Source organism: Pelophylax lessonae (assembly GCF_965119305.1).
Source record: "Pelophylax lessonae genome assembly, chromosome: 1".
NCBI lineage: Eukaryota > Metazoa > Chordata > Amphibia > Anura > Ranidae > Pelophylax > Pelophylax lessonae.
Window position 1 is genome coordinate 753,037,725 of NC_138768.1, and position 18,197 is coordinate 753,055,921.

General features: G+C 44.0%; 1 protein-coding gene across 1 annotated transcript in view; it reads right to left on the bottom strand.

Moving 5' to 3' along the window:
- LIMCH1 (LIM and calponin homology domains 1) overlaps positions 1-18,197 on the bottom strand; it is a gene marked incomplete at its 5' end in the record, with an annotated part of 291,739 nt that overhangs the window by 192,842 nt on the left and 80,700 nt on the right. Inside the window, 1 exon segment of the mRNA XM_082267323.1 lies at positions 17,838-17,868. Coding sequence (XP_082123449.1) covers positions 17,838-17,868 — 31 coding nt within the window.

An 18,197-nucleotide genomic window follows, 5' to 3' on the forward strand; every position in this document is an offset into this window, starting at 1 on the left:
TCAGTGCCTGTCAGTGCGGCGTCATCAGTGTTCATCAGTGCAGGAAAAAACGTATCTATTTACAAAATTTTATAACCTAAACATTCAAACTTTTCGGTCTTTTTTTATTTGTGCACCAAAAAAGAAAAAACCTGGCGGTGATCAAATACCACCAAAAGAAAGCTCTATTTGTGGGGAAAAAATGACATAAATTTGGTTTTGGTACAGTGTTGCATGGCCGTGCAATTGTCATTCAAAATGCAACAGCGCTACAAGCTGAAAATTGGTCTGGGAAGGAAGGGGGTTTAAGTGCCCTGTATTGAGGTGGTTAAAAAATGCCTCGTGAGTGTTCCCCATCTGGAAGTTCAGGGAAGTGGCACATCAGAAGATGGAGGATGCAACTGTAAACTGACTAATATGTGAATTTTGTTGGCAAGAATTATTGCCCCGTGCTATATTCATTTATACCAATGTATTGCTGTTTAATGTGTAATTCAACTCAAAATACTAACAGCAGCATACAAAGCCATCCACAAATCTGTTGTGAGCCACATCACCAACCTCATTTCAAAATATCACTCAAATCATCCTCTTTGCTCTTCCCAAGACCTCCTGCTCTCTATCACCCTCTCCCATGCTCAACTCCAGGATTTCTCCAGCAATTCCCCCTTTCTTTGGAACTTCCAACCCCAATATGTCCACCTCTACTCTATCTGTCTTAAGACAATCTATCAAAAAAAAAGAAAAGAAAAAAAAAAAAAAGTATATTTTTTTGGAATCCTATCATAAAATCTGAACTTTTACTTTCTCCATCAGCTCATCTCTAACAGTTATTACCTTTTGTATCACTTGACCCTCCTTTTGGATTGTAAGCTCTCAAATTGTATTGTAACTGTACAGTCTCAAAATAACACAAGATTTCCCAGCACACTTACCAGCCAGTATGCAAAACAACCGAACTGGCTCTATCTAACAATTCACGTTAAAAACAGAGGGCTTTGTTTGCACATATTTGTAAATATATGTGTAAGCCGCAGTGCCCACATCAAGGCTTCTCTGTATACTGTGGTCCTAACTCTGTAATTTTGAGAGTCGCCAAAGTTTGAGCACATATAGCAGTTGATAGAATAATAGCAGCTGTACCTGGAGGGAGCCCATCCCTCCTTAAAGGCACAGGGATGCACGTGATGCCCAGCAAGAGCACAATGGATGCTGAAGGCATCTAGTGCATCCCTGTACCCAAAACTGTACAAAAAAAGGCAACCACCCCAACCTATAACTAGTCTTTGCAGTAAGGGGCACATGGAAGTGCAATACACTTCACACAAAAAAACTATTCTCAGCACACTTACCAGCTAGCCTGCAAAACAACCAAACTGGCCCTAACAATTCATAAAAAAAACAAAAACAGGAGCTATATGTGCTCCGACTTTGGAGACTCTGAAAATTATATAGTTAGAACCGCAGTATACAGAGAAGCCTTGCCGTAGGCACTGCGGCTTACACATATATTTGCATGTGTGTTCAAACAAAACCCTCTGTTTATAACACAAATTGTTAGAAAGGGTCAGTTTGGTTGTTTTGCGGGCTGGATGGTAAGTGTGCTGCGAAATCTTTAGTTTTTTTGTGAAGTGTATTTCCCTTCCATGTGCACCTTATTGCATAAGCTAGTAATAGGTTTGGTGGTTGCCATTTATTTTTATGTACACCGATATCTGCAAAAATAGGTGAGCCTATCACATAAGCAAGAAATTACATTTCTGGGGGCCTTCTGTACACATGCGGTGTACAGAATGCCTCAAGGTTGCCATATTGCATTGAATTTTTGGAACATTTCTTTTAGAAAATTACAGCAACTTCAGATCGAAATGCAATTTTTAGGAAAATGTAATTACAATATGGCTTGTGTAGAAATTTCTTATGCCAAAATAATTTTTTTTTTTTTATAAAAGTGGAGTTCTTTAACCACTTGCCGCCCACCCTATAGGCAATTGACGGCGGGAAGGTGGTTGCATTATTCTGACCCTCCGTCATAAGACGTCATGTAGGATAATGCGCTCTGTGCACCCCCAGGGGGCGCGCGGAGTGGTAATCGGTGCTGCGTGTGTCACTCTGACACACCGTATCTCCGATTTCGGTAAAGAGCCTACTGACGTAGGCTCTTTACCATGTGACCAGCTGTGTCCAATCACAGCTGGTAACATAGTAAATAGGAAGAGCCGATGATCAGCTTTCCTCAGGTCATGCCTGACAGGCACGAGTAGAGGAGAGACGATCTGTGGCTCTCCTGACGGGGGGAGGGGGGGTCTGTGCTGGTAATCAGAGCATTTATTACCAGTGAAGACCCTTGGGGGGGCCACTAGAGCCACCAGGGATGCCCACCCATGGCCACCAGGGATGCCCACCCATGACCACTAGGGATGGCAATCAGGGCTCAGGAAGCCTGCCAGTGGTGCCCTCCCCATCAGTGCTGCCCACCATTGCCATCTATCAGTGCCGCCTATCAGTGCCCATTAGTGCTGCCTATCAGTGCTACCCATCAGTGCTGCATATTAGTGCCACCCCATTAGTGTGGCCTCAACAGTGCTTATCAGTGCAGGAAAAAACATCTCCATTTACAAAAAAAATTTTTTTCAAACTTTTCGGTCTTTTTTTGTGTAGCAAAAATAAAAAACCTTGCGGTGATCAAATACCACCAAAAGAAAGCTATATTTGTGGGGGAAAAAAATGACAATTTGGTTTAGGTACAGTGTTGCATGACCACGAAATTGTCATTTAAGATGCAACAGCCCTAAATGCTGAAAATTGGCCTGGGCAGGAAGGGGGTGTGACTGCCCTGTATGGAAGTGGTTAAAAATGGATTTTTGTAAAATCTTACCGTAAAATCCTTTTCTCTTAGCTCATCGACAGACGTAGTCCTCGGTGATACACCACCTTCGGGTTATGTTACCTCCGCAGGAGCAGGACTAGACAGGAAATTAAAAAGCTCTGGCCACACCCTAGGGGCAGTCCCAGAGGGTATATCCTCTCTCTCTCTGCCTCAGCAAATCAGTTATGTGAAAAAGCAGTGCTTAGAGAATTTAACCCAACCCAACTCCAAAACAGAGGGGCGGGGACTACGTCTGTCGATGAGCTAAGAGAAAAGGATTTTACGGTAAGATTTTACAAAAATCCATTTTTCTCTAGCGCTCATAGACAGACGTAGTTCTCGGTGATACACCACCTTCGGGACGTCCCAGAGCAGTATCACAACTGAGGGGTGGGAAAATGGAAATCAAATCCCAATCTAGAAGGCCCAACCGGTGCCAACTAGAAGTTTACAATGCTCATCCTTAATGATGAGACTCAACCAAAAAAAAGAGAAAACAATTTTTTTTTTTTTTTTTTCAAACAGAAAAAAACCCTCGAGGTAGACCACCGGTCTCCTCAAATTGCGGCCTGCAAAACCTTGCGGCCAAATGAGGCATCCGCCGATGCCGTCACATCAATTTTATAGAATTTTGTAAAGGTATGTACCGACGACCAGGTGGCCGCCTTACATACCTGGACCACTGACGCCTGATGGCGAAAGACCCAGGAAGTACTGAGCGCTCGAGTGGAGTGCGCCCTAACAGGGAACGGAGGACTCTGACCCTTAATAGAATAAGCCTGTACCACCGTTTGTCTAATCCATTTGGCAATGGTCGCGGCAGATGCAGGCAAACCCTTTCTGGGGCCATCCGTGATCACAAAAAGTGAATCCGTCTTACGGAATGATTCCGTAGCTTTCAGGTATACCCTGATTGCCCGAACCACATCTAAGGAATGCAACGCATGTTCCCGATGATGCTTGGGCTGAGGACACAAGGAAGGTAGTACAATATCTTCATTCAGATGAAAATCTGAAACCACCTTGGGAAGAAAAGATGGCTTAGGATGAAGTACTACCTTATCCCTATGAATCACTAGGTATGGTGACTGGCATGATAATGCAGCCAGTTCTGACACCCTGCGAGCAGAAGTAATAGCCACCAAGAAGGCCACCTTCTGGGATAGAGTAAGCAAGGGAATCTCCCTGATGTTTTCAAAAGGAGGTTTCTGTAGAACCGACAAAACCAAATTAAGATCCCAGGGCGGTAAGGGCGCGCGGACTGGAGGAGCCAGGTGCCGCACCCCCTGGATGAAATTCCGCACCAAGGATTTGGTAGCTAAAGGCTTCTGAAAGAAGATTGCTAATGCTGAAACTTGACCCTTGATGGTGCTCAAGGCTAGCTTCTGCTCAACCCCTTGTTGCAAAAAAGCCAATATTCGAGTCACCGAATAGGTACGTGGAGGAAATCCTAAAGATTCGCACCACGCAATATAAGTCTTCCATGTGTGATAATAGACTTTGCTGGAAGTCGCTTTCCTTGCTTTAATAAGGGTAGGAATGACTGAAGTAGACAAACCTCTGTCCTTCAGTACTTGGGTCTCAATGGCCAGGCCATTAAAACCAGCGACTGTAAAGCACAAAGGTAAATTGGTCCTCGAGACCACAGACACTCCCTGAGACGAAGTTCCCACGGAACGTCTGCGACCACACATTTATCAGATACCTGATAGTTATCAGGAAAAGTGATCTTTTCTGGTTGAACCTCAGGGACCGAAGTCACCCGACTAGAGGCTGCTTGGCCTATCTGGTCAACCAGATCCGATTCCTGTGAGGTATCGGGACTAATCTTAGGAAAAGGTAAAGGAAAAGATCTTTTCAGGGAACGGTAACTACCGCTTCCTGTGGTACTTAAATGTTGGAAGGGAAGAATCGCACCGGTAGTAGTGGTTGATGCTCGATCTAATGTCCTGAATACCGGTGAAAACGTCCCCCCACCCTGAAACCGGGTGGGGGTGCACCTTCAGGCTGTGTACTCCTTTGCTTCGGGTTTGGCTGGGTTGGTCCCCTTCTTGAACCCTCCTGGAGGAGTCTTGCCTTTCCCGCTAGTACCAGCCGGGCGCCCTTTATGGGCGGTAAAGAAAGGTCCTCGCTTGTTGCGAGGTCCCTTAGCTTTTGCAGCCTGTGGCAAAAAAGTGCTCTTGCCCCCAGTGGCATCCTTAATGATTTCATCTAGGTTGGCTCCAAATAGACGATTCCCCTGAAAGGGGAGATTGGTCAAGGTCTTTTTGGAACCTAGGTCAGCTGACCAGCATTTTAACCACAGCACACGTCTGAGGATCACTGCTAACTTAGATGCATGCCCTAATAGGGGAGTAGTGTCCAAGGCTGCGTCACAGATAAACCGTAGCCCTTGTATGATCTGTTCCATCAAATCAGATGTCTCCTGGGGAATATCTTTTCCCCTAAGATCTTGGCGTACCATCTTTGCCCATTCCGTAAGTGTCTGGGAAACTAGACCAATAACGATTACTGGTCTAAATGCTGACCCTATCAGAGAAAAGATAGTGCGGGACTCTGCTTCTATCTTTCGATCCACCGGATCCTTAAAGGACGAAGTGTCCTCCACTGGAATAACCGTGGCTTTATTCAGCCTGGAAATAGGCGGATCCACGACTGGTGGTACCGTCCATTTCTTAATGATGGATTCCTCAAACGGATAGCGTCTAGCAATACGCTTGGAAATAGTAAAGGTACGTTTAGAATGCTCCCATTCTCCTTTAATCTGATTACCAAAACATTTAGGTACAGGAAAAGCCTTCGCCGTCTTGATGGGCTTATTAGTCCCAAAAGGCCTCTCTGTTTCAGTTGCCTCTGCCGGTAAAGCCTCAAGTTTTAAGGTTTCTTGCACTGCCACAACTAGTGCGTCCACCAATGCTTCTTCCTGAATTATAGCAAGAGAAGAAGCGTCCTCCTCACTGTCTGAGGGGGCTTTACCTGGGATAACAGCCCTTGCAGAGGAACCTGCAACTGCCGTGACCATCTCTGAATCTGAGTCAGAGGTGTCAGATGGTATAGGGGTAGGCGGGGGTCGCTTCCTTGACCCCCGTCCCTGACAGGCCGCCTCCACCCGAGCCACCATAGACTCCAAAATTGCTGTAAATGACTCTATACTCTGTGCACCGGCGGGTCCCGAGGCCCCCTCGAGGGAAACAGGTGGGGGAATATGTGTGGCAGGGTCCATAATAACTCCAGTTACTTCCTGGATAATATAATTCAAAAGTAAAGAAAAAAACTTTTTTTTTTTTTTTTTTTCTTTTCTGACCCCCAGCGCCACAAAAAAGCCCCTTAGTGTTACCTGCTTAGGGATCCCTATCGATCGAGAGAGAGAGAGATAGACCCCCAGGCTCACCACTTGATGCTCAGAGTTAAACTGCAACAGCTTACAGCGCTGTCTTGACAAACAGGAAGTCTTTTGGCTGGCTGCCCAGGAAGAAAGGAGGCTGCTCCGCCCCTCTGCACGCCTTCCGGCGCCTCCCCCAAGCTCCACGAGGTGTAGGATCACCTCAAACATGGCCGCCCCCATGCTGGAGACACGAGGCTACGCCAAAATGGCGGCTCGTGCGATCCTGCAAGAAAAAATGGCGGCGGCCTGCTGAATGTCGGTGTGCTGCACACAACACTGTCTCTGCCTGGGGATATGGCGTGGTTGGCGGTATCGGCCCCTGGCGGACCGCATGGCCGTTCGGGAGGCCTGCTAATAGCTGGAGATCTGATTTGGAAGGCAGTCTACATGTCCGTGGCTTCTGACTGGTAGGTAGCTTATACTTAACCCATAAGATTCCCAGAATGCCACAGATTACATCTTTTAAACATGTATACAATAGATTGTTAGCTCCCAAACCAAGCCTCCTGGCTTTTTGTACACAAAAAATCACACTCAAAGTAGGAGGATCTGTGACATGTTATAGGATAGAAAGGACTCTTTCTTACCATACCGAGAGGGGCCCGCGTTCACCACAAAACCCGTCAGAGGGAAAGGGGGAACATACTACTCACCATACCGGAACCAGGCGGGCACCAACTCCTGACAGTACCCCTCTCCACCGGGGCGGGAGGGCTGTCGACCGATACGAACGCCGTGACTCATGGTCTTTGGCGTTTCAGCGAGACGTTTAACTCGCGGGTTCAGTCCTTTTAATGGGACTTTGTCGCGGCCGACCCAGCGCGGAGCTATGGCCTGCACGCGCTCGTAGGCTGAACTGGGGTGACCACCGGATCTCAACATCCAGCCCGTCGCCCAGTTCAGCTTTCTTGCTTGAAGATCTCACAGGAACACTGGAGAAAAAGCTGTCTAAAAAAATCCTTTAAGAAAAAATTCTTGCCAGGACCTAAGATCCCAGCAAGGTGTCTAGGTCCTTACTCCTAACTAGACAGAAAATAACTGATTTGCTGAGGCAGAGAGAGAGAGGATATACCCTCTGGGACTGCCCCTAGGGTGTGGCCAGAGCTTTTTAATTTCCTGTCTAGTCCTGCTCCTGCGGAGGTAACATAACCCGAAGGTGGTGTATCACCGAGGACTACGTCTGTCGATGAGCGCTAGAGAAAAAAGGATTGGCAAAGCCAAAAGGATTCTACATACGATAGCATAACAAAAAAAAAAAAAAAAAACAAGAAAAAACCCTAAGGATCCACAGGCTTTCTCAGCGGGGATCGATCTGCCAATCCCTGCTGAGCAGGTGGATGACAGGTCCGTCTCTGCTTACTTTGCAGAGAAGGACCTGTCAGATCCCTGCTCTCCTCTATGGGGGATTGGATGAAAATGGACCGCCTGTCCATTTTCATCCGATCCTCCATATGGATGTAAAATAGGGTTTCCATCTGTCTGGATTTCATGTACAGGATTGGATAGGATAGCGGCGGGTGTCAGTGGAGAGGTCACCACTGACATCTGCTGCCCCATAGGGATGCATGAAGCATCCAATCAGGTCCGCCTGTCAGTTTTTGAGGCGGACCTGATCGGATGCTCCATGCATCCCTATAGGGCAGCAGAAATCCAGACAGATTGGTAAGCCTGTGTGAAAGGGGCCTAAACCAAAAGATTTGCTTTATGTTTAGGGCTCATTCACACAGGCACTCGGACAACGCTTTGTTTACTTTTCTGTTCTAGTGCTGAACTGCATGCAGGCAGTCCATATTAATGAATAAACGCACATCGGCTATACAGATCTACCTGCACAACTGAGTTTGACAGGTACGCAGGGATGGGTGCATGGCCAAGGGAATGCAAAAGTTCTGCGCATCATGGTCCTTGAGCACTTCCCTGCATACCTGTATGGACGGACTCCAATGAATGCATGTCCATTTATTAATACAGGCTTGGCCTAAGTGGTTTAGAGGTTTGAAGAGATTAAATTCACCCTACATTCCCTGGGAAACATGGTCACCAAGCAGAAAGTGATAATAAATCCAAAATTGTAAAGTTGTTGCTGAAAAAAGAGGTAAGGGATTTTTTAATTAAGATATTTATTTTCGAGCAACAAGTCTTAGTGGGGGGTTCCCCTTCCTGTTGTGTTTTACAGACCAGAAAGTGAAGCGTAATCTCCCCAACAGGACACATACAAATGGCTTTTGAACATTCCTTACCATTCCCTATACAGCCAAAACTTTTTGATAAAAGATATACTTCAAGTAATGGTGTTTTCTTTTTCAATTATTACATGTATTTATATCTACTGTATGTACTATAGTGACGATCTTTAAAACATCTGTAGGGATTTAGGCTGCAAAGAGGCCAAATAGTCACTGTCAAGCATTGCCACTACTAACTTGTAAATTAGCAAATGTAACAAGCAACTTTTAAAACAAAACTGCGGGCTATAAAAGATGTGTTGTGTGCCTTATGCATAATCTAGATTTATACTTTTTTTTTTAATGATCCACCCTTCTATTTATTGACCCCTGACATATTCTGAAGGATAAAGTGCCCACTTCACCTCCATTTACTGTTACCAGATTGTGGACTTGCATCACAAAGTCTGGCAATCTCGATGAATGCTGCAAGCTGGCTCTAAGCAATTGGGCCAAGTCCTGCTGGAACACCAGTGAGCAGGCTCAGTTTGCACTGGCTTTTTCCCCACAATCACATTCATTAGTGCTTCTCCTGGCATAAATCAACAGAGAATTACAGTCAATTGGATTAGCACTCAATCCCTTTGTTAAAACCCTCCTGTTGACACATGTGAACATTGAATTGAATGAGAAATAGTCCTATGCAGTATGGAAAGTTACACAGCGAATGACAGCGCAGTCAGGCTCTGGGCATGAACGATTCTGACGAAAACTCCCTCTGCTTTGAAAATCATTTGCCCCAATGAACCCTGAAGGATGAGTTATGGCACATCATCCAAAATGATTTACTGCAAAGAAATAATTGCTCAGCTTCTAGTATGTGACACTTCTACAGTTCTCTGCCTGCTGCCAGACTGGGTGGTTCCTAATAAGTTCCAGATCAGGCACGTTACGTGCAATTTCATTGTCAAGAGGGTTTGCCCAGATAAAAGGAAAGCCAAAAAACAATCCACCCATCCTAAATGATGCCTGCTTGAGGAGGACAATCAACTAGACAAAAGGTCTGAGGAGTTTGTTATTTTAGCCATCCCAAACAAATAGCCACATCAGACTTGCATCCCAACCCACAATAATATACAATGTAAAAATTTGAGTTTAAAGGGGGAATCTGTGTAAGTGACGGTTCACACTATAGCGTGTGCGCCGATTGCATGTAATTCGGAGCACACTGCTCCTTCATTACATGCGATCGGAGGTGCGGATGCGAATTCAGCCATACACTTTGTATTGCTGAATTCGCACTGCACCCGCACCAAACACGCACATGACCCTTTTTTTCCAGCCGCATCAGGATCGGATCGCACAGTGGTTCACACTTGTGCGATCCGATCCTGTGCGAACTGTCAGATCGCACTGCGATATGCGATCAAACTGGGGGTGTCGTTAACATTTCATTGACACCCCCTGCGTTTCGCATATGGCAGTGTGAACTGCCAGGGGTGCGTTTGCGATGTGGGAACAGGCTGCGAATTCGCAGCCTTCCCGCATCACACAAGTGTGACCCGGCACTAAGGCCCCTTTCACACTTGTGCAACTTGTCATGCAACTTTGGACATCAGAGTTACACAACATGTCGTTCCCCATGTTTTCCAATGATAACCATTCATATATGCACAACTTAAAGTTGCAGCAACTTCAAAGTAGTATACGCACTACTTTGGTCTGACTTTTATGCAACTTCAGGGCCATAGACTTCAATGTTAACCCTCAGAAGTTGCATGAAAGTCATACCAAATTGTTATACTATGCAACTTGTGTGCAACAGTTGTCCATTAAAACTGGTCAAAGCCAAAGTCGTATCCATGTTGCACCCATCCAAAGTTGCGTCAAAGATGCACCAAAGTTGCACTCCAAAGTCGGTGTAACTTTGGAGTCGTGCAAGTGTGAAAGGGGCCTAAAGAATGCAAGATAAAACTTCCTGTAGATAGTTTCTGAGATACGCAGATTAGGCGTGTAAATGGATTTTTTTTTAAAATGATTATTATTATACAGGATTTATATAGCGCCAACAGTTTACGCAGTGCTTTAAAATATAAAAGGGAGACAATACAGCAACAATGCAATAAAATACAAGAGGATTAGGAGATCCCTATTTTTGCTTTTACAGGCAGTCCCCGACTTACGAACATCCGATTTGCGAACGACTCCTACTTACGAACGGGGGCCGCGTGACGTCGCTGCCGGCTTCTTCCTCTCGCTCCTGTGCCAGAGACACAACGCACGCTGCAGTACTACATGTACTGTATGCCCCACATACAGGACTGCCCAGAAGCATCTCACTCACATCCCACTACTGTCTGGAACCTGTGGAACTGGTGAGATTACAGTACTACTCTGTGCCCACTACCTGTACCACTGTATTGGGTGCATGCCCTGTACTTTTACTTCTACGATACTGTAGCAGGACTGTGTTACAGTACAGTATTATCCCTGTGACCCAGCATGAGCTCATGTGGACCTCCCATTCAATTGTGTGTGCTTTGAAACCATTTTTTATTGTTATACTGAAGTTGGTCAGTACTGTATGAGGTTTGTACTGCTGTCTGTATCCTCATGAATTTTTTTGGCTGGAGTTACACTTACAAATGTACATGTTCCGACTTACAAACAAATTCAACTTAAAGCGGAGTTCCACCCTGGGAAAGTTTTTTTGATAAAAATACCCCGAGACAGTCAGGGTTAGTGCATTCCACAATGGATAGCCTCTGATCTGTCCCGGGTTGCACTTACCTTTTAGAAGAAATATTTACCTTGAAAATGTATTGTCCAGCGCTGCCATCTCAGGAGTGGGCAGCTTGAAGCCAGCGCGATCCTCTTCTGTGTCCTGTTCCGTCTTCTTCGGTCCCACGATGCACTGCCCCGTCCCCGCCGTCACTTCCGGTGCCGCAGCGTCATCCCTTTAGCAAGGTATGACGCGCCTGAACCGGAACGGACGTCGGGGCCGGTGCAGGCGCATTGATTCCTGGGAGCGATGACGTTCAGCTCCCAGGAATCATTGCAAGCCAGGAAGTGACGAATAGCCGTGGCCGCCGAGGGGAGGAAGAGGAAGTAAGGTGAGTATATTTTCTTCTAAACGAGGTAAGTAAAAAAAAAAAAAAAAAGCAATTATCCATTTGTTTTTCAGGTGACCCGGAGCAAGAAGATGGAGGCAAGTATAATTTTAGGGTGGAACTCCACTTTAAGAACAAACCTACAGTCCCTATTGTGTTCGTAACCTGGGGACCGCCTGTATTCCATTTTTAATGTCTTCAGGAAATAGGTAGGCTGGCATAAGGTTTTCTTTCATGTTCTAGCCACAGTTCATAGGTGTGTGCCCTTGGTGAGGGTAAATAAAAACTACAACTAATGCACTGCCAAATCTATATCCTCATCGTCAATGGCGCTGCTAACAATTACATAACAGATAGTATACGATAGGCATCCTGGCAAAAGTTTTGAGCTGTGAGTACATAAATGTATATTGAATACAGTGTTGCTTATCTCTGCATGCATGCATACATGCGGGCTCTTTTGCATGGATGGACCGATCAGTTCCTCCAGTTTTTCAGACGGATCTGATCGGACCATGCATTGCCTTTTTTTTTCTAGAAGCAGGTGCAAATAGACACGTGTCTGCTGACACCCGTAGACAGATCTGTTTGGCGGATTGGATCAGATGGAAGTCGGGTGTACACAGACATAGAGGAGAGTAGGCTGTTTCTAGGTCTGCTCTGCATTAGCAGAGCAGACACTGACAAAGCATTTGCCTGCTCAGCAGGAACCAGCGGACAGATTCCCCACAGAGTAGGCAGACTCCATCGAGTCAGCCCCATGTGGAAGGTATCTAAGACAAATATTGCTTGTATACATTTGTATCTACCAGTTGTGTTGCATTATGATTAACAGCCAATTGTCAGAGATGAATGAGATTAATTTACATAATTACATAGTTAGGTTTAAAAAAAAAAAAAAACACTCCATCTACTATTCTACTTTAACCAATAAAAAAAAAAAAAAAAAACAGAAAAAAATAAAAATGGTAAAACACCACATAGAGAAACCTATACCCAATGTTGAAAACTCTATAAAGCATGATTTAATTTGCTCCACCGAGGGAAAAATAAATTTCTTCCAGATGCCTGAGAAGTTGATTAGATATTTCCTGGATCAACAACCTCTGGCATTATTACCTATAAATGTTAACATCCAGCTTTATTTTGTGCATTTAGGAATGTATCCAGCTTTTTTTCTTTTTTTTTTAAACAATCTATTGAGCTGGCCAGAATTAGTCCTTGAGGGAACCTATTCCACATTTTCACAGCTCTTACTGTGAAGAAGCCTTTCCATATGTGGAGGTTAAGACCCCGCTCAGACTGCAGCGACACGACTTGGTGGGCGACCTGTGAAGTCGCGGTGCACGCTCGACCTCGGCGCGACTTGCACGGACTTCATATAATTGAAGTCAATGCAAGTCGCCACCAGGTCGCCCCAAAGTAGTACAGGACCCTTTCTCTAAGTCGGAGCGACTTGTGTCTCTCCTATTAGAACGGGTCATGTACTATTCAATGGAGGGCGACCGACCGCGACTTGTCAGGCGACCAAGTCGCCTGACAAGTCGCGCTAGTGTGAATGGAGTCTAAATCTCTTCCTAATGAGTGCCTCTTTGTCAGTGTTATTTGCGTTGGCTAAATAACACTATTTTAGTTGAATAAAAAAATGATTAAAACTAAAACAATTCAGATGACTAAAACTAAAATGGCATTTTAGTCAAAAGACTATGACTAAAACTAAATCGAAATTTGACGTCAAAATTAACACACTACACTACCTCATAAGAATAAGTAGGGGGCATTTACTAAGCTGTTGAAGGGGGAAAAAATGAAGAAAAAAGGCCTCTCCCATTTTTTAACCACTTTAATACAGGGCACTTATATCTGCTTCCTGCCCAGACCAATTTTCAGATTTTAGTGCTCTCACACTTTGATTGACAATTACACTGTACCCAAACACATTTTTTTATAATTTTTTCCACACAAATAGAGCTTTCTTTTGGTGGTATTTAATCACCACTGGGTTTTTTATTTTTTGCAATATAGGCAAAAAAACAAAAACTTTTTTTTAGTTTATATTATAAAATGTTGCCAATAATTAATCTTTCTTCATAAATTTGGGCCAAACTTTACACTGCTACATATCTTTGGTAAAATTAGCCCAAATTAGTGTGTATTATTACTGATGGCGATACTATGTGATTATGTGATAGATCCAGATGTGCTGTGACAGATCCAGATGTACTGTGACAGGTTCTCTTTATTGGGGGGGGGGGGGGAACACAGTAATGTTTGTAGTAATTGTAAAAAAGTCACTCACTCACTGATCGGTGTGTGAGGAGAAGAAGCCGGATCAGTACTAAAGGCTGTCTGTTGTAATTTGTGACCGGCTGTGATTGGACACAGCCGATCACATGGTAAACAGCCAATTTCATTGGCGGTTTACCCTGATTGGGGATGAGCTGTGTCCGAGGGACACGCGTCACCCCCGATTGCCGCAATGCGTGGCCCCGGGGACGCGCATTAGCTGCTCTTCCTGCTGGACGTGATACGACAGCCAATCAGGATAGTTTAACCACTTTGCGGCCATCATTCTGTTATTTGGCAGGCAGGAAGTGGTTAATATTTAATGTTGGTAATATTTTCAGGTAATATGTGCAATGGCATAACAGCCAATAGAGTTTTAAGTTTGCACTTGCTTGTCAAAAAGCAATATTTTTGTTTATGAAACTTGGTTTTATTTATAAAGAGGTTATACACTATATTTCCAAAAGAATTGGGACACCTGCCTTTACACAAACTTAAACCACTTCAGCGCAGGAAGGTTTTACCCCCCTAATGACCTGGCCATTTTTTGTGATACAGCACTGCGCTGCTTTAACAGACAATTGCGCAGTCGTATAAGGCTGTACCCAAATTATGTCTTTTTTCCCCCCTATAAATAGAGCTTTCTTTTGGTGGTATTTGATCACCTCTGCGGTTTTTTAAAAAAAGACAGACAATTTTGAAAAAATATATATTTTTTACTTTCTGCTATAAAACATTCCCAATAAAAAAAAAATGTTTTATCAATTAAGGCAAATATGTATTCTGCTACAAATTTTTGGTAACAAAAATCCTAATAAGCGTATAATGATTGGTTTGCGCAAAAGTTATAGCGTCTACAAACTATGGGATAGATTTATGGCATTTTAATTTTCTTTACTAGTAATATCGGCGATCAGCGATTTTTAGCAGGACTGCGACATTGTGGAGGATGAATCTGACACTAGGTGACACTTTTTTGGGACCAGTGACACCAATAGCTAAAAAAAAATGCACTGTTACTGTATAAATGACACTGGCAGGGAAGGGGTCAACACTAGGGGTGATCAAAGGGTTAAGTGTGCTCCTTGGGAATGCTTTCTAATTGTGTGGGGAGTGGATGCGCTAGAGGAAAAGAGAGATCTGTGATTCAGCTTAGCTGAAACACAAGATCTCACTCTTCCTCTGTGACATAACAGCCATCTGCCTTGTTTACATAGGCAGACGGCCATTCTGTCATTCTCCTGTCGCGGCCACCGGACCCGCTGATTGGCTCCCGCTGTGTCTAAATCCCAGCTCCGTCGGCGCGCGTGCGCCCCCGAGAACCCCTGCACAAAATCACGTACCTATACATGATTTTGCTCAGCGGGGCCACCCTAGAACAGTATATATGCGGTGGGCAGTCCAGAAGTAGTTAATGGCATCCCAGTCTTAGTCCGTAGGTTCAATATTGAGTTGGCCCACCCTTTGCAGCTGTAACAGCTTCAACTCTTCTGGGAAGGCTGCTCACAAGGTTTAGGAGTGTGTCTATGGGAATGTTTGACCATTCTTCCATAAGCACATTTGTCTCTGCTCTAATTCATCCCAAATGTGCTCTATCGGGTTGAGGTCAGGACTCTGTGCAGGCAAGTCAAGTTCCTCCATCCCAAACTTGCTCTTGCTTTGTGCGTATATATGACTATATAATGAGCTTGGCAATTTTAGAGAAATGGCCTAAAAAAAAAATGCATTACAATTTAACTAAACCCAAAAAATTTTAGTCAACTAAAATGTACTAAAGGTTTTAGTCTACTAAAACACGTCCAAAACTAATACTATTTTAGTCAAAAGACTATGACCAAAACTAAATCAAAGTTTGACATCAAAATTAACAATGCTCCTTGCCCTTTGTGAAAGTTCTGAAAGTGAATAACTCTACACCAAGTTCACTATATGGACCACTTATGTATTAATACATAGTGATCTACCCCCCTGCTCCCCCCCCCCCATTTTAATCTCCTATTCTCAAAAGAGAATAAATTCAGTTCCTCATAGCGGAGCTCCTCCATGCCTCTTATCAGTTTGTTTGCCCTTCTCTGCACTTTCTCCAGTTCCCCGATATCCTTTTGTGAACTGGTGCCCAAAACTGAACTGCACATCCTTACTAAGGATTTGTACAGGGGCAAAAAGATATCAGTCTTTCTGGAGCGTACTTTTAATACAAAAGATATATTCACACAACCTGCATGAAAACAACCAATGTATGCATTGTACATGCACTACAATACAGAAGGTACTCGCTCTTCAAAGTGCATGAAAAGGACATGTAAGATTACAAGTATTTCAAAGGTTAAAAGCGTGAGATTAAACAAAACTGAAAACAAGGGATTAAAAACTGACTAGACAGGTTTAAGGGGGATTAAAACTACAAAAATAGCTTACTCTTTCTTTCAGTCTTTATTCCTTTATTTTATGGTAATTAAAAAAAAAAATCAATGTGTACATACCCTTAAAGTGGTTGTAAACCCTAGAAAAAAAAAAAAAAAAAAACCTGCAAGACAAAGGCATAATGGGCTAGTATGCATCACATACTAGCCCATTATGTGTAACTTACCTTAGAACGAAGCCCCGACACGGACCCCCGAACATCGCTGCGGGCGCTGCCATGATCCCTCGCCGTCTCTTCCGGGTTTGGCGGCTCCGGCGCTGTGATTGGCCGGAAGAGACGTGACGTCACTCCCGCGCATGTGCACGGGAGTGATTTTCCGGCAAGCTCCCGGCAAATTAATTGAAGGTCCCCCCGGACCTTCAGAGCGCATGAGCCGCTCGCGAGAGCGGCTGCATGCACTGTAAATATCTCCTAAACCATGCCGGTTTAGGAGATATTATTTGTACCTACAGGTAAGCCTTATTATAGGCTTACCTGTAGGTAAAGGTGTCAAAAAGCGGGATACTACCACTTTAAAATAAACCTTTCACAAGGGAAACATGAAGGGTGCCATTACTAACCCTTTTCTTCTGAAAAATGCAAGTTGGCTAGATGCCAATGCAGATTAAGACTTGATTCTGACGTTCCTAATTGTCATACTGAAATCAAAAGAAATAAAGCCAAAGGGTGAAGATCACGTGGAACACAGGTCTTCTCAGATGGATGTCAGCAATTCCAGCACCTGTATCCTTTCATATTAGATACAGCAGGAACAAGGGTATGCAAAACAACAGCAGCTGAAACCAGAGCTGTGTACCTGTGGATTCAGCCATGTCTACCATCTACCACCAACAGAAAATCACACCCACCTTCAGCCTCACTTATGACCACCATCAACAAGATAGTTTGCCACTGTTAGCTTGTAGTAGCTGATGTTCCCCAACATGACCAAGCGACCCAAACATGACCAATCGATGCATTACAGGGCTGAGATTCCACCACAATCAAACACCACCATCACAGTGACACCAAAGAGCATTGGGCCAAAGGGGAAAGGTAGGATATGGCTGCATGTGGCAGGAGGCAAGGGTATCTGTCTTGCCAAGATTGATGGTACTGGCACACTATGGCCAGTATCTTCAAGGCTTACATAAAGCATCCAGCAGCACCAGATGAAGCTCTTGGGAGCGGGGCTGTTTATTCCGCCCAATTCAAAATCTGTCTTCAACTCCAAGCAAGCAGAAGTGGCTTTATGTCTACAGAAGCAGGCAGCACGGCTTTCTTTCATTGTTCTATGGGGACACTCACCAAAGAGGAGGAGCCAGGAGCGATGGCGAGGGATCCCAAAAGATGAGGATGCTCAGTGCAAAACCATTACATAGAGCAAGTAGGTAGACAAGTTTATTATTTTAATTAAAAAAATAAAAGCTTTACAAACACTTTAATCCTTCCATTATTTATTCAAAATAAAAAAAAAATAAAAAACATGGTTCCTTATTGTCTGTTTACATTTCCTAATCAACGCTTTACTTTCCTACAAGTAAAAATCAGAAATCTTTCCTGAATTGGGAACTAAATCATAGGTGTGCAATGTCATCTACAACTGTGATCACATTCTGCTATGTTATGTTATACTCACATTTCGTAGCTTCCGGTTGCAGTCTGAAATCCTGTAAAGAAAAGGAATGTGGTATTAGGCAGATTGCATTCACTGACACAGTGTCTGAAAAAGCTGCTGGTTTGGAGTTTACGTTCCAAGGCATGATCCTCATTACTTCCCATCTCTTGCCATGGGAGACAATCTGTCAGCTACTCGTAATAGAATCAGCCCCTCTATAAAGGCATGGGTTCAGCAATGATGAGCACCATCTCTTTCCCAGTAGAAGTTATGTTTTACCAAGTCAAAATCAAATACTTGTACCGCCTTCATTTAAAAAAAAAAAAAAATACATCCAACAATGTAGTCATTCATAAATACAGAGCTGCATTTAGGTGTATC